The 17,314-nt window shown below is 40.3% G+C and overlaps 1 protein-coding gene across 2 annotated transcripts; it reads left to right on the forward strand.

Moving 5' to 3' along the window:
- Nucleotides 1-204: 204 nt before the first annotated feature.
- slc25a42 (solute carrier family 25 member 42) lies at nt 205-8,671 on the forward strand. Of its 2 annotated transcripts, none has more exons than XM_041055201.1 (8): nt 205-553; nt 2,963-3,129; nt 3,549-3,660; nt 3,888-3,913; nt 4,137-4,303; nt 4,448-4,564; nt 4,836-4,987; nt 5,136-8,671. In XM_041055201.1, the coding sequence occupies exons 2-8, from the start codon at nt 3,037-3,039 to the stop codon at nt 5,459-5,461; spliced, it is 993 nt and encodes a 330-aa protein (XP_040911135.1). In that variant the 5' UTR covers nt 205-553; nt 2,963-3,036; the 3' UTR covers nt 5,462-8,671. The 2 variants fall into 2 exon arrangements, with proteins under 2 accessions (XP_040911135.1, XP_040911136.1); XM_041055202.1 differs by having other exon boundaries at nt 2,963-3,117.
- The last annotated feature ends 8,643 nt before the right edge of the window (nt 8,672-17,314 follow it).

The raw sequence follows: 17,314 nt of genomic DNA on the forward strand, positions 1-17,314 counted from the left end.
TGACAACTAAAGCAGGAAGCAAACCGCCACATCAGTACATACTTCACGGACAGAGGAAACTATAGAAAGAAACTGGTTGCCAAGTATCTCCTGCTCACGCCCCTCTGACCGGCCTATCCAGGCACGCCTCACTCAGACTTCATTACCCACAATGCCGCTGCGCTCGTCCTTGTCAAACCTCACTGTGGTCAGGCTAACGTTAACTGCCTCGGGTCGCTGACAGGAGTAGTAACGGCAGAAATACAACAGTATGGACGATGTCAGTCACTTGAAGTCACTGCTGGGCCAATGAATCTGAGAAATATTCGGAAGAGAGTGCCTTTAACACCAGGAGATATTTTTTTTATGAAGACTCAATGTAGATATTTATATGTCCACAACGAGCGTGATGTTAGTGTAGCGATAAGCTAACAGCTAGCTAATGTTAGTGGTATTTGGCTAACTTAGAAACAGCTTCGGAAGAACCTGTTAACGACTTTAAATAACTCTCCGAGCGAAGGATATAAAGGCTTCAGAAAATCGTAAATCTTCGTGCTGGTCTCAGAGAAATAAGGTATGAAATATAATGTTTGTAAGCATTGATAGCTAGCTGTCTGCAAAGGGTGGTTGTGTTTTGTTAGTGGGCAAGTTTCGACAAGACTGGTGGGTGCACCAGCCAGTGAGACAGAAGCGTGGCGACTATTTTATCAATGATGAATGTCTAATTCTTGGCTAACTCAGCTGATGTGTAACCGTACCCTGCATGGACTATGCAGTGTGCTGTGATAACACAAATAACATGATTAACTGTAATTTTACATGCCAAGAGAAATAGTAGCATATGGGATACAATGATGTTACAAAACAATTACCTAACATGACAAAAAAGTCAAAATACCAGGAGGTATGAACATGAATTGCAGAAACACTTTATAGTAAAATTCAGTCCACTGTAGTAACATCACAAATTCTTGGATTTTTTTCCTAAAATTTACAGAGCTGAAATTAATTGCTATTAGTTATGTTAATCAGTCAATTGTTTAAGCAAATGTGAGGGTTTGCTGCCTTTCTCTGTCTTAAATCATAGTAAATTGAATATCTGTGGGTTCAGGCCCACAGAAGAAACAATGTGAAAGTGTCACCTTGAGCATTATTTTCTGAAACTCTGTAAACCTTTGAAAAAATAATCCATGCATTAATGAAATAATTTGTGGTCACAGCACTAAAACTCACAAAGAGCATTTTTTTAAAGTGGCTGTTAAGCTGAAATGACCTAATGTATAAAGTGTTAATATGTTTGCTCACCCTGTTTCGCCACACAGTTTAAGGCAGTTATTGTGGATATCTTGACACATTGTGAAGTACCACAGTTTACTGATACACTGATATTTTACTAATGACTATTAAGTAACCCAGCTGAAAGGCAAGTTGGTCACAGAGGTTTCTCACAAAACCGGCTCAGCACACAGGAAGGCATTGCTGTGTATTTCACACAGTTAATCCGTGGAGACAGCTGTGCCTCTCCACTGCTGGGTGTGTAGCATGGGAATGGGGTATTGATTCAAAATTGACAAGTGAAGCAACCAAACAGACCTAGATGGCTGTCAGGACTAAGAAACTGTAAAATGATATGCATGGGGAAGGAGGCTGTAGGGAGGGGTGAGGGACGGAGTGTGAGTAAGGACAGTGGGTGAGGTGAAAGGGGGACGTATCAGGGGTCTAAGTACTCATTTGAGGATCTGGCTTGAGGCCCTGCTGTACTGATGCCAATATTAGTTGCCCATGACTACCCAGCTTTTCAGCAGACCCTCTGTTTACTCTCTTTTCTCTTGGGTTTTCTCGCTCCATTTTGTTTTACTTGGTCCTCCCCACTGCTGCTAAAGTCTTTTATGTTTCCAAGTAGATATTTCTCCCAAAATATCTTAAAAAATTATTTAACAAAAGCTAGTTGATTAAAACACCTACTACTAATATTTGTAATGATGTTAATCAGTCGTGAAAATAGTTATTGCAGTTCTACAAAAAGACACATGCCAACTTTATACACATTTCTTGGATTTCACATTTACATATTTGACAACATAGTCATTGTGACTGTGAGTTAAAGTAAAATTGGTTTGAACAATGATTGACTGTGAAGAGTGATGTTACAGTATTTCACACAGTACCACAGAGCCCTGTTAGGGTTGAAGGTTGTATGAATAGGTGATTTGTTCCTATAAAACGATTAGCTCATTGAAAAACATGCAGACTTCTTTGTTTGTAAGGGCAGTGAGATTGCCCCAGATAATGTTCTTCTTCTAAAGTTCATCTCATGTTTTCATTGACTAAAGGGGAAAGAATGTCCTGATTGTACAAATTGCTTAAGTGTAATCTGGGATGTTAACAAGGGAGGGGCTTCAATAGTGCTCTTGGGGGGGAGTTTTCTGTTTATTTATTTTTGGTTAAGTTCTGCTCAGACAGATACCTTTCACCTACAAGCCCTCAGCTCTGTCCAGCAAGAGATTGGGTGTGACTTACTTTGCATTGCTTGGCGTCTTTTTATAGCCTTCATAGGTGTGGGAGTTGGTTCAAGGTAACTGGATTATTCTCCATTTACTAGAAGTGGGCATCGCATTTTCAGTTTCTTGTTTAAACATCACCGCCCTCTGTTTGTCATCACTTGCTGACATGACGCTGGTTATGTCGGCAGAGAAATGCAAAGAAACTACTAAAGAAAAACAGATTTTTCAGCTAGCAGGTACACATGACCACATCCTGAAGCTACTCCTGAATACAAAATCAGATCATCTTAATTTGTAGGTAATGCTTGCAATTCATCATAGTCAGAGTCATGCTTGCCACTTGAACTTGACGTGGTTCCCTGAAAGTAAAAAGAATCAAAACTTAACCAACTAAATGTCTTGCTAAGCTAAAAATTCAACATCTAAGTGACCTCTTGTGTCTCTTTCTGGCCTCTGCTTCTTTTCTCTGTATCTCTTAGCACCTGGTGTTGCTGTCCCTCCGGTGGTTGAATTCATGAGCGCGCTCAGTGATAGCCGTGCATAGTCCTCGGGGATGGGGAGTGGAGTCCAGGAGCAACGGGCATCACTCACGCAGGGAGAAGTGCTGCCACTGGCTTCCTCCAGTCAGTCAGAAGTGAGCTATGAGGTGACATTTTATAGACATGAGCCTTCCCTCAACAGTTAAAGGAAAAAATCCACCTGATAATACGTTTTTTTTGCATCGCAGCCCAGTTTTAATTAAATTAAGTGAATCATTTGTCATCAGTTGTTTGAACCATGGATGCTTCCCTTTGCTATTAGGATCTCTGTATTGTTTGTGAAAGAGCTGAACTGAATTTAGTAGCTTCATGGTTTCCTCTTTGTCTTTGATTCATTTAAGGGCATCTGTTCCCCTTTGTAAGGTTCTGTGAGCCAGTCAGTTGTCATTTGTTATCTTTACGTAACTCCGGCTTAATGATCAACAGCATCTCAAACACAGTTTTGTTCACCTAAAGATGCAGTTTCTTTAGGATTCACTCTGTTGAAGTTGGTGACCTTAAATGAGATTCCTCCATCTCTGTGCAGGGGCTGAAGCACACTCGCTCTGTCCTCAACTCGCTCTTCTCAGGGGCTTTAGCAGGAGCTGTGGCCAAGACAGCTGTCGCCCCATTGGACAGGACTAAAATCATCTTCCAAGGCAAGTTGGATGCTCGGCTGACCTAAAACTGTTTTAATATTACAGATGACCCAAATTGATGACATGGAATTTATTCTTGACTCTTATATTTTAATTACATTGCTGCTGTTTGTACAATGTGAATGCTAAAAAATGTGTTTTTGCTTTTACTGACATGATAATAAGTGGACTGTTAAAAAACACTGTACACATGTCATTTATATTGTATGTATATTTTGTCTTTACAGTGTCTTCAGCACGATTCTCTGCCAAGGTGAGTTTTGGCTTAAGGATCATTGTACATGCCAGTTTTTCCAGTTGCTTGATAAAACATTTACCTGCTTCTTGGTTAATTCACACCCATAGAAGTCAACATGTTTAATTTACTGATAAAAAAGAACTTGCATATACTTGATTTGTGCACTTAAATATTAAAAATTGATAATCATCAGTTCAAACTAAGTATGAGGATGTACTGTGTGTGTTTCCGTGTGCAGGAAGCCTACAGGTTAATATACCGGACCTACCTGAAGGATGGCTTCTTCAGCCTGTGGAGGGGGAACTCTGCCACCATGGTGCGAGTCATCCCATATGCTGCCATCCAGTTTTGCGCACACGAGCAGTACAAGAGGCTGCTGGGAGGCTACTATGGCTTTCAGGGAAAGTAAGTGTCAGTTTATGCTGGTAGACTAACAACTCAGGTCTGATGGTTCATTTATGAACTTTTCTGGGGACTCCCAAAATAACGTTTTCTTCATGTCTTGTTTGATGAAGGTTGACGTGCATGTGTTTTCCTCTGCTGTTTCAGAGCCCTGCCTCCGTTCCCAAGGTTACTGGCCGGATCTATGGCCGGTACCACAGCAGCCATGCTGACCTATCCTCTTGATATGGTGCGAGCCAGGATGGCTGTAACACCTAAAGAAATGTAAGGACAGCTTACTGCTAAAACACAGTGAATAAATCAGTGAATATTAGGGCACTTAAACAACAAGAATAGCAAAACAGCACACAGTGCTGCTGACCTTGGTACAGAGAACGTCAAAGATTTTTATTGTCTGAATGAAAACAGGTTTTTGGATGGTCTTTGGCCAGAATCCAATAATGAGTAGTAGTCTTTTGCTGCACAGCATCTTATCTGGTTTAATCCCACTGCAAAACATTTTTTTTCTATTTTCTATTTTGTTCCTCTTTTTTAGGTACAGTAACATTCTGCATGTGTTTGTCCGCATCTCTCGAGAAGAAGGCCTGAAGACACTGTATCGAGGTTTTGCTCCCACAATCCTGGGTGTTGTTCCCTATGCTGGTCTCAGCTTCTTTACCTACGAAACACTGAAAAAATTACATGCCGGTAATGCACTACCACTGCCAATTCTAAATATTAGTAATATATTAGTGTTTATCTGCAACCCATTTCTTTCACTCATTGTGTTTATGTTACATATCTGAAGAACTTGTCCATTGAATTGCACTTCTTCACGTCCTCCTCTGTCACATAGAACGCAGCGGGCGCCCACAGCCCTACTCATATGAACGTCTGGCGTTTGGAGCGTGTGCAGGTCTCATCGGCCAGTCTGCTTCTTATCCTCTGGATGTGGTACGACGCCGCATGCAGACCGCAGGAGTCACGGGTCACACGTACGGCACCATCCTGGGCACCATGAGGGAGATCATGTCCGAGGAGGGGGTCATCCGGGGACTCTACAAAGGTCTCAGTATGAACTGGGTCAAAGGGCCCATTGCGGTGGGGATCAGCTTCACCACCTTTGACCTTACTCAGATTCTCCTGCGGAAGCTGCATCAGATGGGCTACACGGCTCGATAATGGCGCTTCAGAGTGGAAAACGGGGGGAAAGCACAAGATCCCCATAAGCCCTCTGGAGAGAAGCAAAGAGGGGGAAGTGAGAGAGTGAAGAGTGTGTATTTCTGGACAGAAGCAAACACACACTGGCTCAGGATGTGTGGGTAATATTAATGTATCCTCTCGCTATATCTGTGTGTAACGAGGGATGTACAGTCTGTGTAGGCGTGAAGTAGGGTATAGGGTGGTACCATGTACCTGTACACGTTGTTGTCATGTACATCTAAGTGCAATATGCTCAGTGATTTTTATGTGTGTATGTGTGTACACATAAATTATAATGCCCCTGCCCTTGTGGACCAGGCCTGTGAGTGTGCTCATCAATCAGAGAGTTCAGAGGTTCACACACATACTGACGTTGCTCAGCTGCCTTGTGTGTCTGCTTTAAATCTGACACCTTTCGATGCAATGCAGGTTGCCACTCATTTAATATTATCTTTGCATTTGACTTGATAAGACTAAAGTGAGCCCCCTTGAGATTTGTTTTGATGAGTGAGTTTGTTTTAAGGAATTATACCAAAGGTTAGGATGTGAATTAGCTGCAGATTATTTGATGTTAGTGGTGCTAGTATATTTAAGCACAAAAGAGAGGCAGTCTTGCCCAGCAAAGAGATAACAGCATCTTGACTGCCATCAAATAGTTAGTTTTTTGTTTGATTTGAAGATCTGATTTGAGAAATCTCTGACTCCAGTATCTGAGTGGAGCTCCTGAACATTGAATTCACAGACTTTTACTTTGAGCTGCTGTACCTACTGCGCTGATAGCAGACAGATGAACTATATTTTATGCCAGTGCCAACAGATATGAAGTATAAAGAGTGCCCATATTATTTCATGTTTGTTTTCACTTTAATCATATCATGGGCTTTTAAAAAAAAAAAAAAAAAAGTTAGTTGTGATAGACTGTTTTGTTGTCTGACGTGTCAATACAGGGGATTAGACAGATTTTACTTTTTCTGTTCCAGTTCAGAATACCAGCTGAAAATAGCAGTTCCAGTTTAACCTCACATTGACATAAAGTCTCAAGTAATGCAAATCAAACAGTTTGATAGGTACTTTTCCAAACGTGCAATCATAGACACTGATTTAACTTTTTAGTAGGAACACCTGCACAGTCTAATGTAATCCATTACAAACCTTGGAGTGAATACTACCTTTGTCAAGTTTACAATGTCCCATAATTGTTGACACTGTGAGAGGTGTCGCTTTAAATCCTTGGTATTTTTAATTATATTGTTTTGGGTTACAGTACATTGACAGGTGTTTCTAATATACGCCACCCTCATGTATGTGTCAGTGGTAATGGACCCACACAGAGTCCCATATACAAATGTTGTCTTCCATTTGCTGTCAACACAGCAGCTGCAAGATCTGTCTCTTGATGACTTTGCTGCTATTCACGCCTCTTTTGTTTAAACCTCGACAGGACACTAGTTCAGGTTTTGACAGGTCATTGAAATATCTTACAAGCTTCTGGTTGGGGTGGACTCACAATGTAGATCTGTATCAGTATTTGCTAATGAACTAACTTGACTGGAAGGACCGGTATGCACACATCTAGTGAAGAAATCATTAGAATTCTCTGTTACAGGAATAATTCAGCACATTTTAGCGTTCTCAGTATTGTAATTTACCTCGGCACGTAATCAAATGTTCACAGAATTCTCACATATCAGTTTTGTGTGCAGTAGTGTCAGAAATGGAGCTTTATGCTCAGTTTTCATTTGACCGTATGTGTGACAGTTTCAGCAGTATTGATGCAGGCTTACGGTCATTGAGGAGCCTCGGTGGCTGTAAGGGGCAGTTTCTATACTTAGACCATACATACCGAGGCAGGGTGGTTGAGCTGAGGGAACAGCTGGATGTAGAGCCAACTGGAGCAGAGGGCAGGAAGTCTCTTCTTTACCAGAATAAAGCAGGATGTTTGCTCTGTCAAACAGGTGTCAACTGTAACTCAACAGTTTTGTTTAAGAAAAAAAATTCTGTTTAGTATTTTTTTTAAATATAGGATTGTTTAACACTCTGCTAGGGCTGCACAAGTGATTGTTTTTTTTATTATTGATTAATTTTGAAATTATTTGAATAATTACCAGACAAATGCCCTTAGCAGTTATTAGAGCCCAGAGTAATGCCTTAACATTACTTAAGTTTTCTGACCAGCATACAAACGCTCCAAAATTAGATTTTTTTTTTTTTTGAGTTATGGAAGAGGGAAACAACTCTTTATGTTTGTGAATCTTTAATCAGCAGATATTGTGTGTTTTCACAGTTTAAAAGTTTAGTCGCATATTAAAATTGGAATTGATTTTGTCCATTAACCAACTCATTTATCGACTGGTAGTTTCAGCTCCAGGGCTGGGTATTTTTCAGTTCTAATGTTGATACAATACTTGAATTTCAGCACTGATACCAGACTAATTCTTTTTTGATACCTCACTTTGTGGAATATTACATGTTTTTCTATAATCCCTTTTTTTCCATTTACTAATAGACGCCAAATTTCTCGAATGTCAAATACTTATACTAATAGTTAACTCAAGCAGCTGTAAAAAATAGTCAGATATTGACAATTCCGCTTAAAATCAGAGCAAGTGTTGATTGTCAGCTTTTGGCTCTTGACAGTTGTTGATATTTGCTCCTAGGGCCACGTTTTGGTCGCTACCAAAACATTTTGAAATTTAATACCCAGCTCTGTTCAGTGGCTTGTTACACTATTACGCCCTCATTCATCAAACTCACCACCCTCCTTTAACCCACCTCTGTCTGACCATCATCCTCTCATCTGTCTGTTAATGGATGTTGTGATTGTTTTCCTCATTGTCCAGTGATGAATCAGGAGAAATGTAGCGTTCAGGTGACACACCCGAACCTGACCAGGCTGTCTTCACATCAGCAAACAAGTGGGAAAACTCTGATGTGCTCGGGTTTACAGCAGAGCAGTAGATGCACGTTCAGTTAGTCATCCTTACCCCTTACTTTTGGTAGCAGGAAGGAAAATATGTGGTACTAAGTTTAGATCAATGACAGCTTGAAACCTGCACCTGTTCTGTTTGCAAGAGTGCTGCTTGGTTGAAAGTATACAGTAACTGAAATCTGACTGACAGTTACTGACTCTAAGTGCCTAGCAAGGCATAGTAACGTTTTTACTATGACTGAGCTACTTCTACTAACCTTTTTGAAGGTTGCTTCCATTTTCTAGCCTTGGTTCGGTCTTGAAGTTACAAGTATTTAAGGAGCAGCAGATGGTTTGAAGGTGGTTTGAAGTTTGGGGATTGTTAGATCTCTGTGACTGAATGTATTTCTTCAGGTGCAGTTTTTTATGTGAATTTTGTAAAACTTACAACCTGCCTTGCAGGGTAGTGCTGTCTAAGGTGAGATGCATGATTCTTGGCTCCCTAACAGACTCAATGAATCCATTCCAACACTTTTGGAAATGATTGGAGGAATGTAGGTTGATTTAAAAGTGCATTTAATGGCTATTTGTATCTCGATTTCAATTGGAAGAACATAAAGAGCATTGTAATGTAATCTCCCTATTGACGTACCTATAGATCAAAGGAGATTAGTAAACTCATGATGAACTATACTATAACAGGGAGGGTCAATAGGGAACAAATCTGGACAAACTACTAGACAATCACTAAATGCCAAAAAAGTTTTATGCTTTCTGTTTCAAAATAAAAGTATGAATTTTGTTGAGAACCTGACAGTGGCTTAATGAGAAGGAGCACTGACACACTACAACAACAAACTGGTAAGAGTTGTGACTTTATTTGCTCTAATAAAAGCAAGCTGAATTTGTTTTAACCCTTTTTGTGGGAAATCCTACACAGACGTGCAGACATACAATGCTAGTGTGTTTGCATGTTTGCACCCGGTTTTTAGTATTGTCTTGTATGTTTTTGTGTCAGTGCAGCAGTGATACAACAGCTGTTTTGTAAATCCTAGTGATTTGTGCCAACTGAATGTAAACGTACCTACTAATACCACACCCTGTGTTCAGTCTGTAGTGTTGATGGTGTATCTGTATGAAAGCTTTGAAATATCAGATTCTACAAATAAAACTGGATGTTGACAACAGATTGATACTTGTTTATTATTTATTATTATTTGATTTTCCCCCCCCCTTTTTTTTGACACATCACACATAGAACATAGGAGACAAGATCCAGATTTAATACTAATACTATTTAGTATTATTCCTGGACAACTGGGTAAGCAAATCGAGCGCACCGTCACTACAACCTGCCCCGTGCGCAGATTATTGCAGGTTGTAGAAACGGTGCGCTCGATTTGCTTACCCAGTTGTTTAGGAATGATACTAATACTTAGTATTTCGCGCGCATATTATACCTAATTCGTGGCCTCAAATTAGTATTTCGTGCGCACGTTATAAGTACTTTGTGGCCATAATTTAATTTTTTTTTTGACCATGTCACCAGAGGGGATCCGTACCCTACACTTAACAAGGGGTCTTTGTTTACACTGAAGCCACATGGTATGCAGTGGCACACAATGACCACTGGAGGACGCTCCGTCCTCATGAATAGGTGAACTCCTCTGACAGCAGCTCGTGTTGTGGCCGGTAGGTGGCGGTGCAGCGCGGCTCTGAGAGCTGAGGGAAGAAGGTGAGCTGGGTCAGACGGAGCTGCTTCTCCGCCTGAGGCCGTGCTGGCGCTTTGAACTTGACCGTGAACGCAACATAGCAACAACAGGAACCTGCCGAAGACGAACTGATGTAATTAACCTTAATTAACAAACTCATCAAAAACAGACCTAATTAATGAAAGGGAACGAACGGGTCTGAGGTTAAACTTAGATGAAACCAGATTTTGTACAAGGAAAATTACTCCGTATTTTATTTACAGGGGATTTCACTGTCTGTCTGTGATCCTCGAGCGACAATTTCCTTCAGGAGAAATGTTTGGTTTGGTCCGGGTTTTGTGCTTAAACCGGACAGAGAGCTCGGACCAGAGTCTTTGTGCAAAGATTTCTGGGAACGTGGGAGTAAAAAAAGCACGGGAAGAAAGGAGCTATAGGGAAGATAGAGGACTAATTAGAGACTGAAGGAGGGAGGGATGGACGGAGGCTGTCAGAAGATGTGGTTGCTATAGATACTTGGCATGATGCCAGGTGGAGGCAGACCCAATTTGCATTTATTCAGATGATGGCTGCTCTCTCTCTCTCTCTCTCTCTCTCTCTCTCTCTCTCTCTCTCTGAAAGTAAAAGGAGCAAAACAGCCGTTTCTTCCTTTTCAATTTCTTCCAATTCAGATTTATCTTTAAAAACTCAATTTCTTTATGACACAAGTTTTAATTTTTCCGTATTTATTTATTTATTTTCTTTCTTGCAATGCAAAACCCAGTGAAAACTGATTCAAAAATACACAACATTAACCTACTCATGCCTGACAAAAAATACATGTGTTTTTATTTGATGGAGCCAAAACACAAAATTTTGTTCTGTTAAAAACCAAAAAGCTTTTTCCCCCCTTTTCGTTTATAACCATTTTAGAATTTGTTTGATTGAAAAGTTGAGTTGTAAAGCTAGACTATCTCTCCTTTTTCTTCTTTTTCTTTTTTTTTAAAATTCTATTTAATTTTGTTTTAACAATGCCTAACCATTTTTCTCTTCTTTTGTTGAAAATACAAAGAACAGAATTCTGCAATACTGTCCTCTAGGCCTGTGGACATTTCATTTAGGCCTAAATTTGTTCCTTGGATTAAGCTTCAAAACGAAAATGCAGCATTCCTTTTAGACAAAAAGCTCGGGCATAAAAAGGGCAGCCCCTTTTTTTACAGTCTTGCCCTAATAGCCCATTCAATATACAAAACTGGGTTAGGGTTAATGGACAGCATACTAATTAGCCTTCTCTGAGGACGTTGGTCTGTACAGTGGATTAATTAGTTGGTGTTGGGCCTTTGGACTAAAAGACAGTTATTTTTGAAATTTCATACTATTTCTTATTTATGTAAAAAAAAAAATCTCTGCGCCAAAAATAATAAAACAAAAGAAAAAAGGTGTGTATAACAGAGGAAAGGTCTTAAGTCTGAAAAAACCTGAGAAAGTCCATCGGAATAGGTTTATTACGTTGCCAAATTCTTAGCTATCTGAACTAGATAACTACATTGAAGATTTATTTCTTTTGCAACAGCAAGCAGTAATGATGATTTTTAAGCAAATAAAAATGTGTCGACACAATTTCCACTACTAATCATCTAACTTAATTTAATACAAGAAGCTCACGTGTCAGAACAGGAAACTGTAATAAACACTGACCCTGCTTTAATTATAAATGTGAGAGCACTGTGTCACAGTTAAGAGCTTTTACTGAAAACATATTTAGTATGAAGACTGAATGAATTCACTGGAAATCAGCGTCAAAGCCAATGTTCTCTTTATTGACCACATATATGTTTATACAGTTGATACATACAGAGTTTTACACCAGCTCAAATTATTCAAATGACACTCAGAAAGACCTGGGGTATTTTTTAACTGACTCAACCTTGACATCTTGACTACAAAAAGCAAGAAAACACTTCCAGTGACTCAGGATTAAAACTGGATGGATGTATTTAACAGTCAGTGTCATATATCACTTTACATTAGTTAACATCTTCGTGAAAATGGTCGGGAAAATAAAAAAATATAACATAATATTCACTTTAATTATTATATATTTTTGTGTATTAAATCTTAACACCCACATGTGCTGTTTAACAATAAAAATCCCACTAAAGGCACAACTGCTGGAAAAAAATGATCTGGACCTAGTGTTACAAGTCTTTCTTAGTCTCTTTGTTGGATTTAGTGTTTTGTTCTTTAGGTGTTAACTGTACAGCAGAAAATTGGCAAAAATTGAAAAATTGCAAAATTGGTCCAGTCCATTCTGGCCAGGAATCCTTTTCTTTGAGTCAGAAGTTGTTCTGCCAGTAGCACGCCATCAATCTGCAAGGAGAAAGGAAGACAGAGGAAATTAGTGACACAACTGGGACAGAGAATTAAATAAAAAAAGAGACATAACAAAACTGTCCTATTTATTAATTTATTTATTTATTTTGCAGCCAGAATCAGAAAGAACAGACACCCTGCCTGAGATATAACTACTATATAACCAAACTTTCAGGGTGGAGAATTGTGTCTGTGTGTCATATCACAGCACTGACACAGCAGTTTTCAACTAAAACAGAAAAAAAAAGTTGAGGTGTTGAGTGAAGATACAGAAGGGACTCCCTCCTCATGACTACCAATATCTGTCTGTGTTTGAGCCCACACTCGTCCACCTCTGACCTCTCAAGTCTGGAGCGTCAAGAGGATACACAGACGAAATGGGACCCCCACAATTATGCCTAAGGGAAAACACATGCATGCACATACACACACACACTCAAGACACAGACACAGTTCTGCTGTCTGGTTTTGCACCGTCATGACTGAACGAGATTAGGATCTGACTACCAGAGATAAGGGATTTAATCCTAATTTGTCCAGACTTTAATCGTGATCATGAATAAAAAAAAAAAAGCTGACAAGAGGACAGACCCACTGCCTTTGTATTTACACAATTTAATTCTTTTGCAGAACTTTTTTATAAAACCTAAAATCACTCAGGGTTCATGGTTTGAAATTCCAGTTTTTTAATTCTATTCATTCTCCAACAGTACAAACTGACAGACAGCGAAAATCAAGGTGTGTGTGGGTTGTGAGAAGGAGGAAGAGGAGGAGGAGGAGGGTTAGTTATGATTGAGGAGATCACAGCCAGACTACAGTCCCTGGATAGATGCAGTGTTTCAGACACTGAACCATTATGAGGGGCCTTCCTGAGCTTGTAGGACTCTCCAGGGCTCTTCTCCTGCCCACGCTGTCCCAACCACTGGCTAATGTATGCAGAGGGGAGCCATACAGTCCTGTCTCCAAACTGCACACACTTGTAAAGAGTTTAATATTGTTAAATATGTACGTTTTCATTCCTATTTCAATAAAAGCAGGAGTGATGGGGGTAAAGGTTGGAGCCTTAACAAGATTACTGTGAGCCTTAAAATGATGTAATAGTGTTATGCTTGGAGACAAAAATGAGAACACGAGCCAAAGAAAGACACAGATACAGGAGGTCAGAGGAAGTGAATGGGCCATTTCCAACTGTGGCTTATTTTAGCAGATCACTTCTCTGCTTTCTGTCTTTTCAGTTTCCCTCCTCTGTACTCTGTCACATTTATCCTAAAACAACTGTGGGATTTTTTAATATCTTTGCAAAAAGACTCTCAGATCTTCTTCTCTTCCTCATAAATAAATCTACATTGTCCACAATTTATCTTTTTCTATCTCTGGAAACACATACACACGCACCAAACTCTACTCTAGTACACCATACTTTATTCACCAAACATTTGTTTATTTATTTGGGTAGATCTTGCCCTCTTTGAAAACTATTTCAAAAATATAACGGTAAGGTAATTTTGTGTGATTGTATCTGAGGTGATCTCAGAGCTGTAGACTTGAGACATTAATTCAGAAAGATTCAAGACTCAAGTTTTCACCTGATAAAATCCCAGAATAAAAAAAAAACAAAACTTCTCCAACACAGAGAAAACACTGTCCAACTGTCCAACAAATTCTTCCTCTCTCACACTGGACAAGGACAATCTTTAGATGATATTCTCATGGTAACGAGGGCACAACAGAGAAAGTGTGTGTGTGTGTGTGTGTGTGTGTGTGTGTGTGTGTGTGTGTGTGTGTGTGTGTGTGTGTGTGTGTGTGTGTGTGTGTGTTGGGGGGATCTACCGGACTCTCTCCCTCCACTTCCCTTCTTTCTGTATTTAACCCCCCTCCTCCCCGACACACACACACACATACACACCCTTATGCTGACATTGTGTCTGTCCAACAAAGACGTCCCCGCAGCCCCCTCATTATAAATACATGTCATTGGATCACAGCTCGTCTGAATCCCCGAGTCTGCTGCGCTCTAAGTGGCCGTGACTGAGCCCTGAATGGGTGGCCGAGCGAAAGCTATACCAATAGAGCCAACAGTGTGTGTGTGTGTGTGTGTGTGTGTGTGTGTGTGTGTGTGTGTGTGTGTGTGTGTGTGTGTGTGTGTGTGTGTGACTGTATGTGTTTGTGTGTACAGGGACGACCACAGACCCCCAGCCTATGGGAATGAATGCTTCACAGCCGGACGAGGTCAGAGGTCAGGCTTTCTGTTACATACACACGTACACATGCAATTTGTTGGACATCTGATTTACTGATGAAAAACAGAAAATAAAAGGATGAAATTATGATTAAAATGGTTTTGAGTTGAATTCAGTTGAAGAGCGTTAACAGTTAACTGCTGCATGTGGAGAAGCAGGTTTGCTTTAAATCTGGGGCAATAAGTTTCCTGCTGCCTCAACAACAAAGCTGCACAAATCTAGTCCTGACTCACTTAGAAGGCGAGAACAAGGTGTGCATGTGTGTATGTATATCTGTGTGTGTGTGTGTGTGTGTGTGTGTGTGTGTGTGTGTGTGTGTGTGTGTGTGTGTGTGTGTGTGTGTGTGTGTGTGTGTGTGTGTGAGTGTGTTAAAAGCGATCATCCTATCTCATTTTGCAGGGGAAACGCGAAAGTGTCTGTATCCCTCTGGAACCACAAACCAGGACACAGTATCGTACTCTTATTCCTCCTTCTCTGTCAGCCTCTCCCTCTCTCTCGCTTTTTCACTATCAAGGCTTCTATTTCTGAGTCAAAGCTCGCATTTCTCCCCGGGTATAACAAAGTTTTCCTCACTCTACTTTCGCTGGAGTTTTGAACCCACAGTAGATGTGACCTGGACTCGACTGGAAATCAATAATTAAAGAACAACTAATCAGCAGCAGGTATGCTAAATCTCCATACTGATAAGTTATCTTTCACTTGGTCTTGAGCGGACAAAATAATTGTATGGTGTAAAAAGAAGCTTTGTTCCCTAATTTCATTGTATGAGCGAATGACAGTGCCGATTTGGTGAGTGTCTGATGCACACTGGGCTCATTAATGCAGCACTGCAACAATGAGCGGAAGAAGAGGCGGCAGTTGCCCATGCTAATCATTCCTGCTAGCCCGCCACCTTCAAGCACCTTTGCCTATATATGTATCTCCTCCCCCTCACTAGACGAGGACCCCGAATAGCTGCCCACACACACTGCCTGATGGGAAACAGAAGCAGGGTTTTTGAGGGATAGGCGCCTACCGCCATCGTCTCGGCTGTCTCTCTGAGCCTTTAGTTTATTCACAGAGCAGTTTGGCTGTCAGAAAGGGTTTTAATAAAAGCAAAAAAAAAAGTTATACCACATTGCTGTATCTGTCCATCATAGCTAAATAACAGTAAATCTTAGCCTGGTGGAACAGTGAACGTTTCTTGAAACAATACAGCAAAGAAAATTGCAGAGGAATCAGTTTTAGTGGAGTTAGAGAGACACTTTTATGAGTGAATCTCTCATCTGAATGTGTATGTACCCAGAAAAATGAAAAGTAAATTAGTCACCACTGCATGTTGTGAGCTACGCTGGCCTTTGCAATTCACAGGCAAAGTTTTGCTGAGTAATCGTTGCAAATGCAAACACCAGTTCTTATACAAAAATGGTAGTTTAAATAATGGTGAAATGCAATTTTAAGGTCTAAGTAGGAATCAAATAAGCTTTAAGTATAGGTTAATCTTTTTTTGGTGCTATTTTTACAGTCTTTATACAGAGCCAGTAATGTGGAGAATCATCACAAAAGTTTATGTTAAGAAACTTAAGTGGAGGATCACCAAGAGGATAAGTAAAAAAAAAAGGAAAAAAAAAGACTAATATCTACAGCAGAGTACAACAGCCTGAGTCCTGTACAACATATGGTCATTGAAAGGCCAGTTCTGTGAGAGGCCTGAGACAGAGAGGAATAAAGCGACTGAAAGACAAAACACAGTGAGTAAAAATTGTGAAATGGAGAATAATGGAAAGCATGTGAGAGAAACCGAGAGAATGAGGGACAAAGGGAGTGCGAGAGAGGTGTGAGTTGCAAAAAAGTGTCAATGCCAGGCTTCCTTTAGGCATGAGTGAAAAACTATGAGGCCTGGTGGTGTGTGAATGGTTCGGGAACACACATGCAAACACATACCACAGGCACAAATACACACTTTGAAACACACACACACACACACACCCTCCCCACTGAGCCAGAGCCTGTGCCAGTGAGACAGGTCTATGGGTCTATTGAGGGGACTTGGAGGGAGCTGTCCCATTCTGTGGAGCTAATGAAGCCTGCACCCACAAGCATAAAGGAGTGGAGAGAGTTAGCACTGCGCTCCTTCACCCATTCACTCACTTCCTTCCTTTACACAGCTCCTGATGAGGTAATGCTTTCTCTCTTAAAGGGATACCATAAGTAACGCACCTTTACGCACGCAGCTCTTCACAACAGGATACAGCATAAGTAAATCTTTTGCATGAATGTTCATGCTCAGAAAGCCAGATACAATTTTATGATACATGCTGTTAAAATGCTGCATCTATGAATTACATAGCTGGCATTTTTCTATATTTTTACACCCATGAAAAGACCAAAGATTCACAAATGTATTAATTTTTTCTTCTTCTGCAGTTTTTAGTAAAATGTTGCTCAAAAAGCAGTAAACACAATATTTTTGGGACTGTTTTCAGCTGTGGATAAATACACATTTGGTGCTTTAGTGTGTCTTTACAGCAGCAGCACAGTGTCTGTGTTGGCTAAAAAAAAATACATACACAGTGTCCCGCTTCACTGTAATCAAGGATCATGTCATCCAGTGCAACAGTGCAGCTCACAGATGTGTTTTGGA

Source organism: Toxotes jaculatrix, chromosome 14 (genome assembly GCF_017976425.1).
Source record: "Toxotes jaculatrix isolate fToxJac2 chromosome 14, fToxJac2.pri, whole genome shotgun sequence".
Lineage (NCBI taxonomy): Eukaryota > Metazoa > Chordata > Actinopteri > Toxotidae > Toxotes > Toxotes jaculatrix.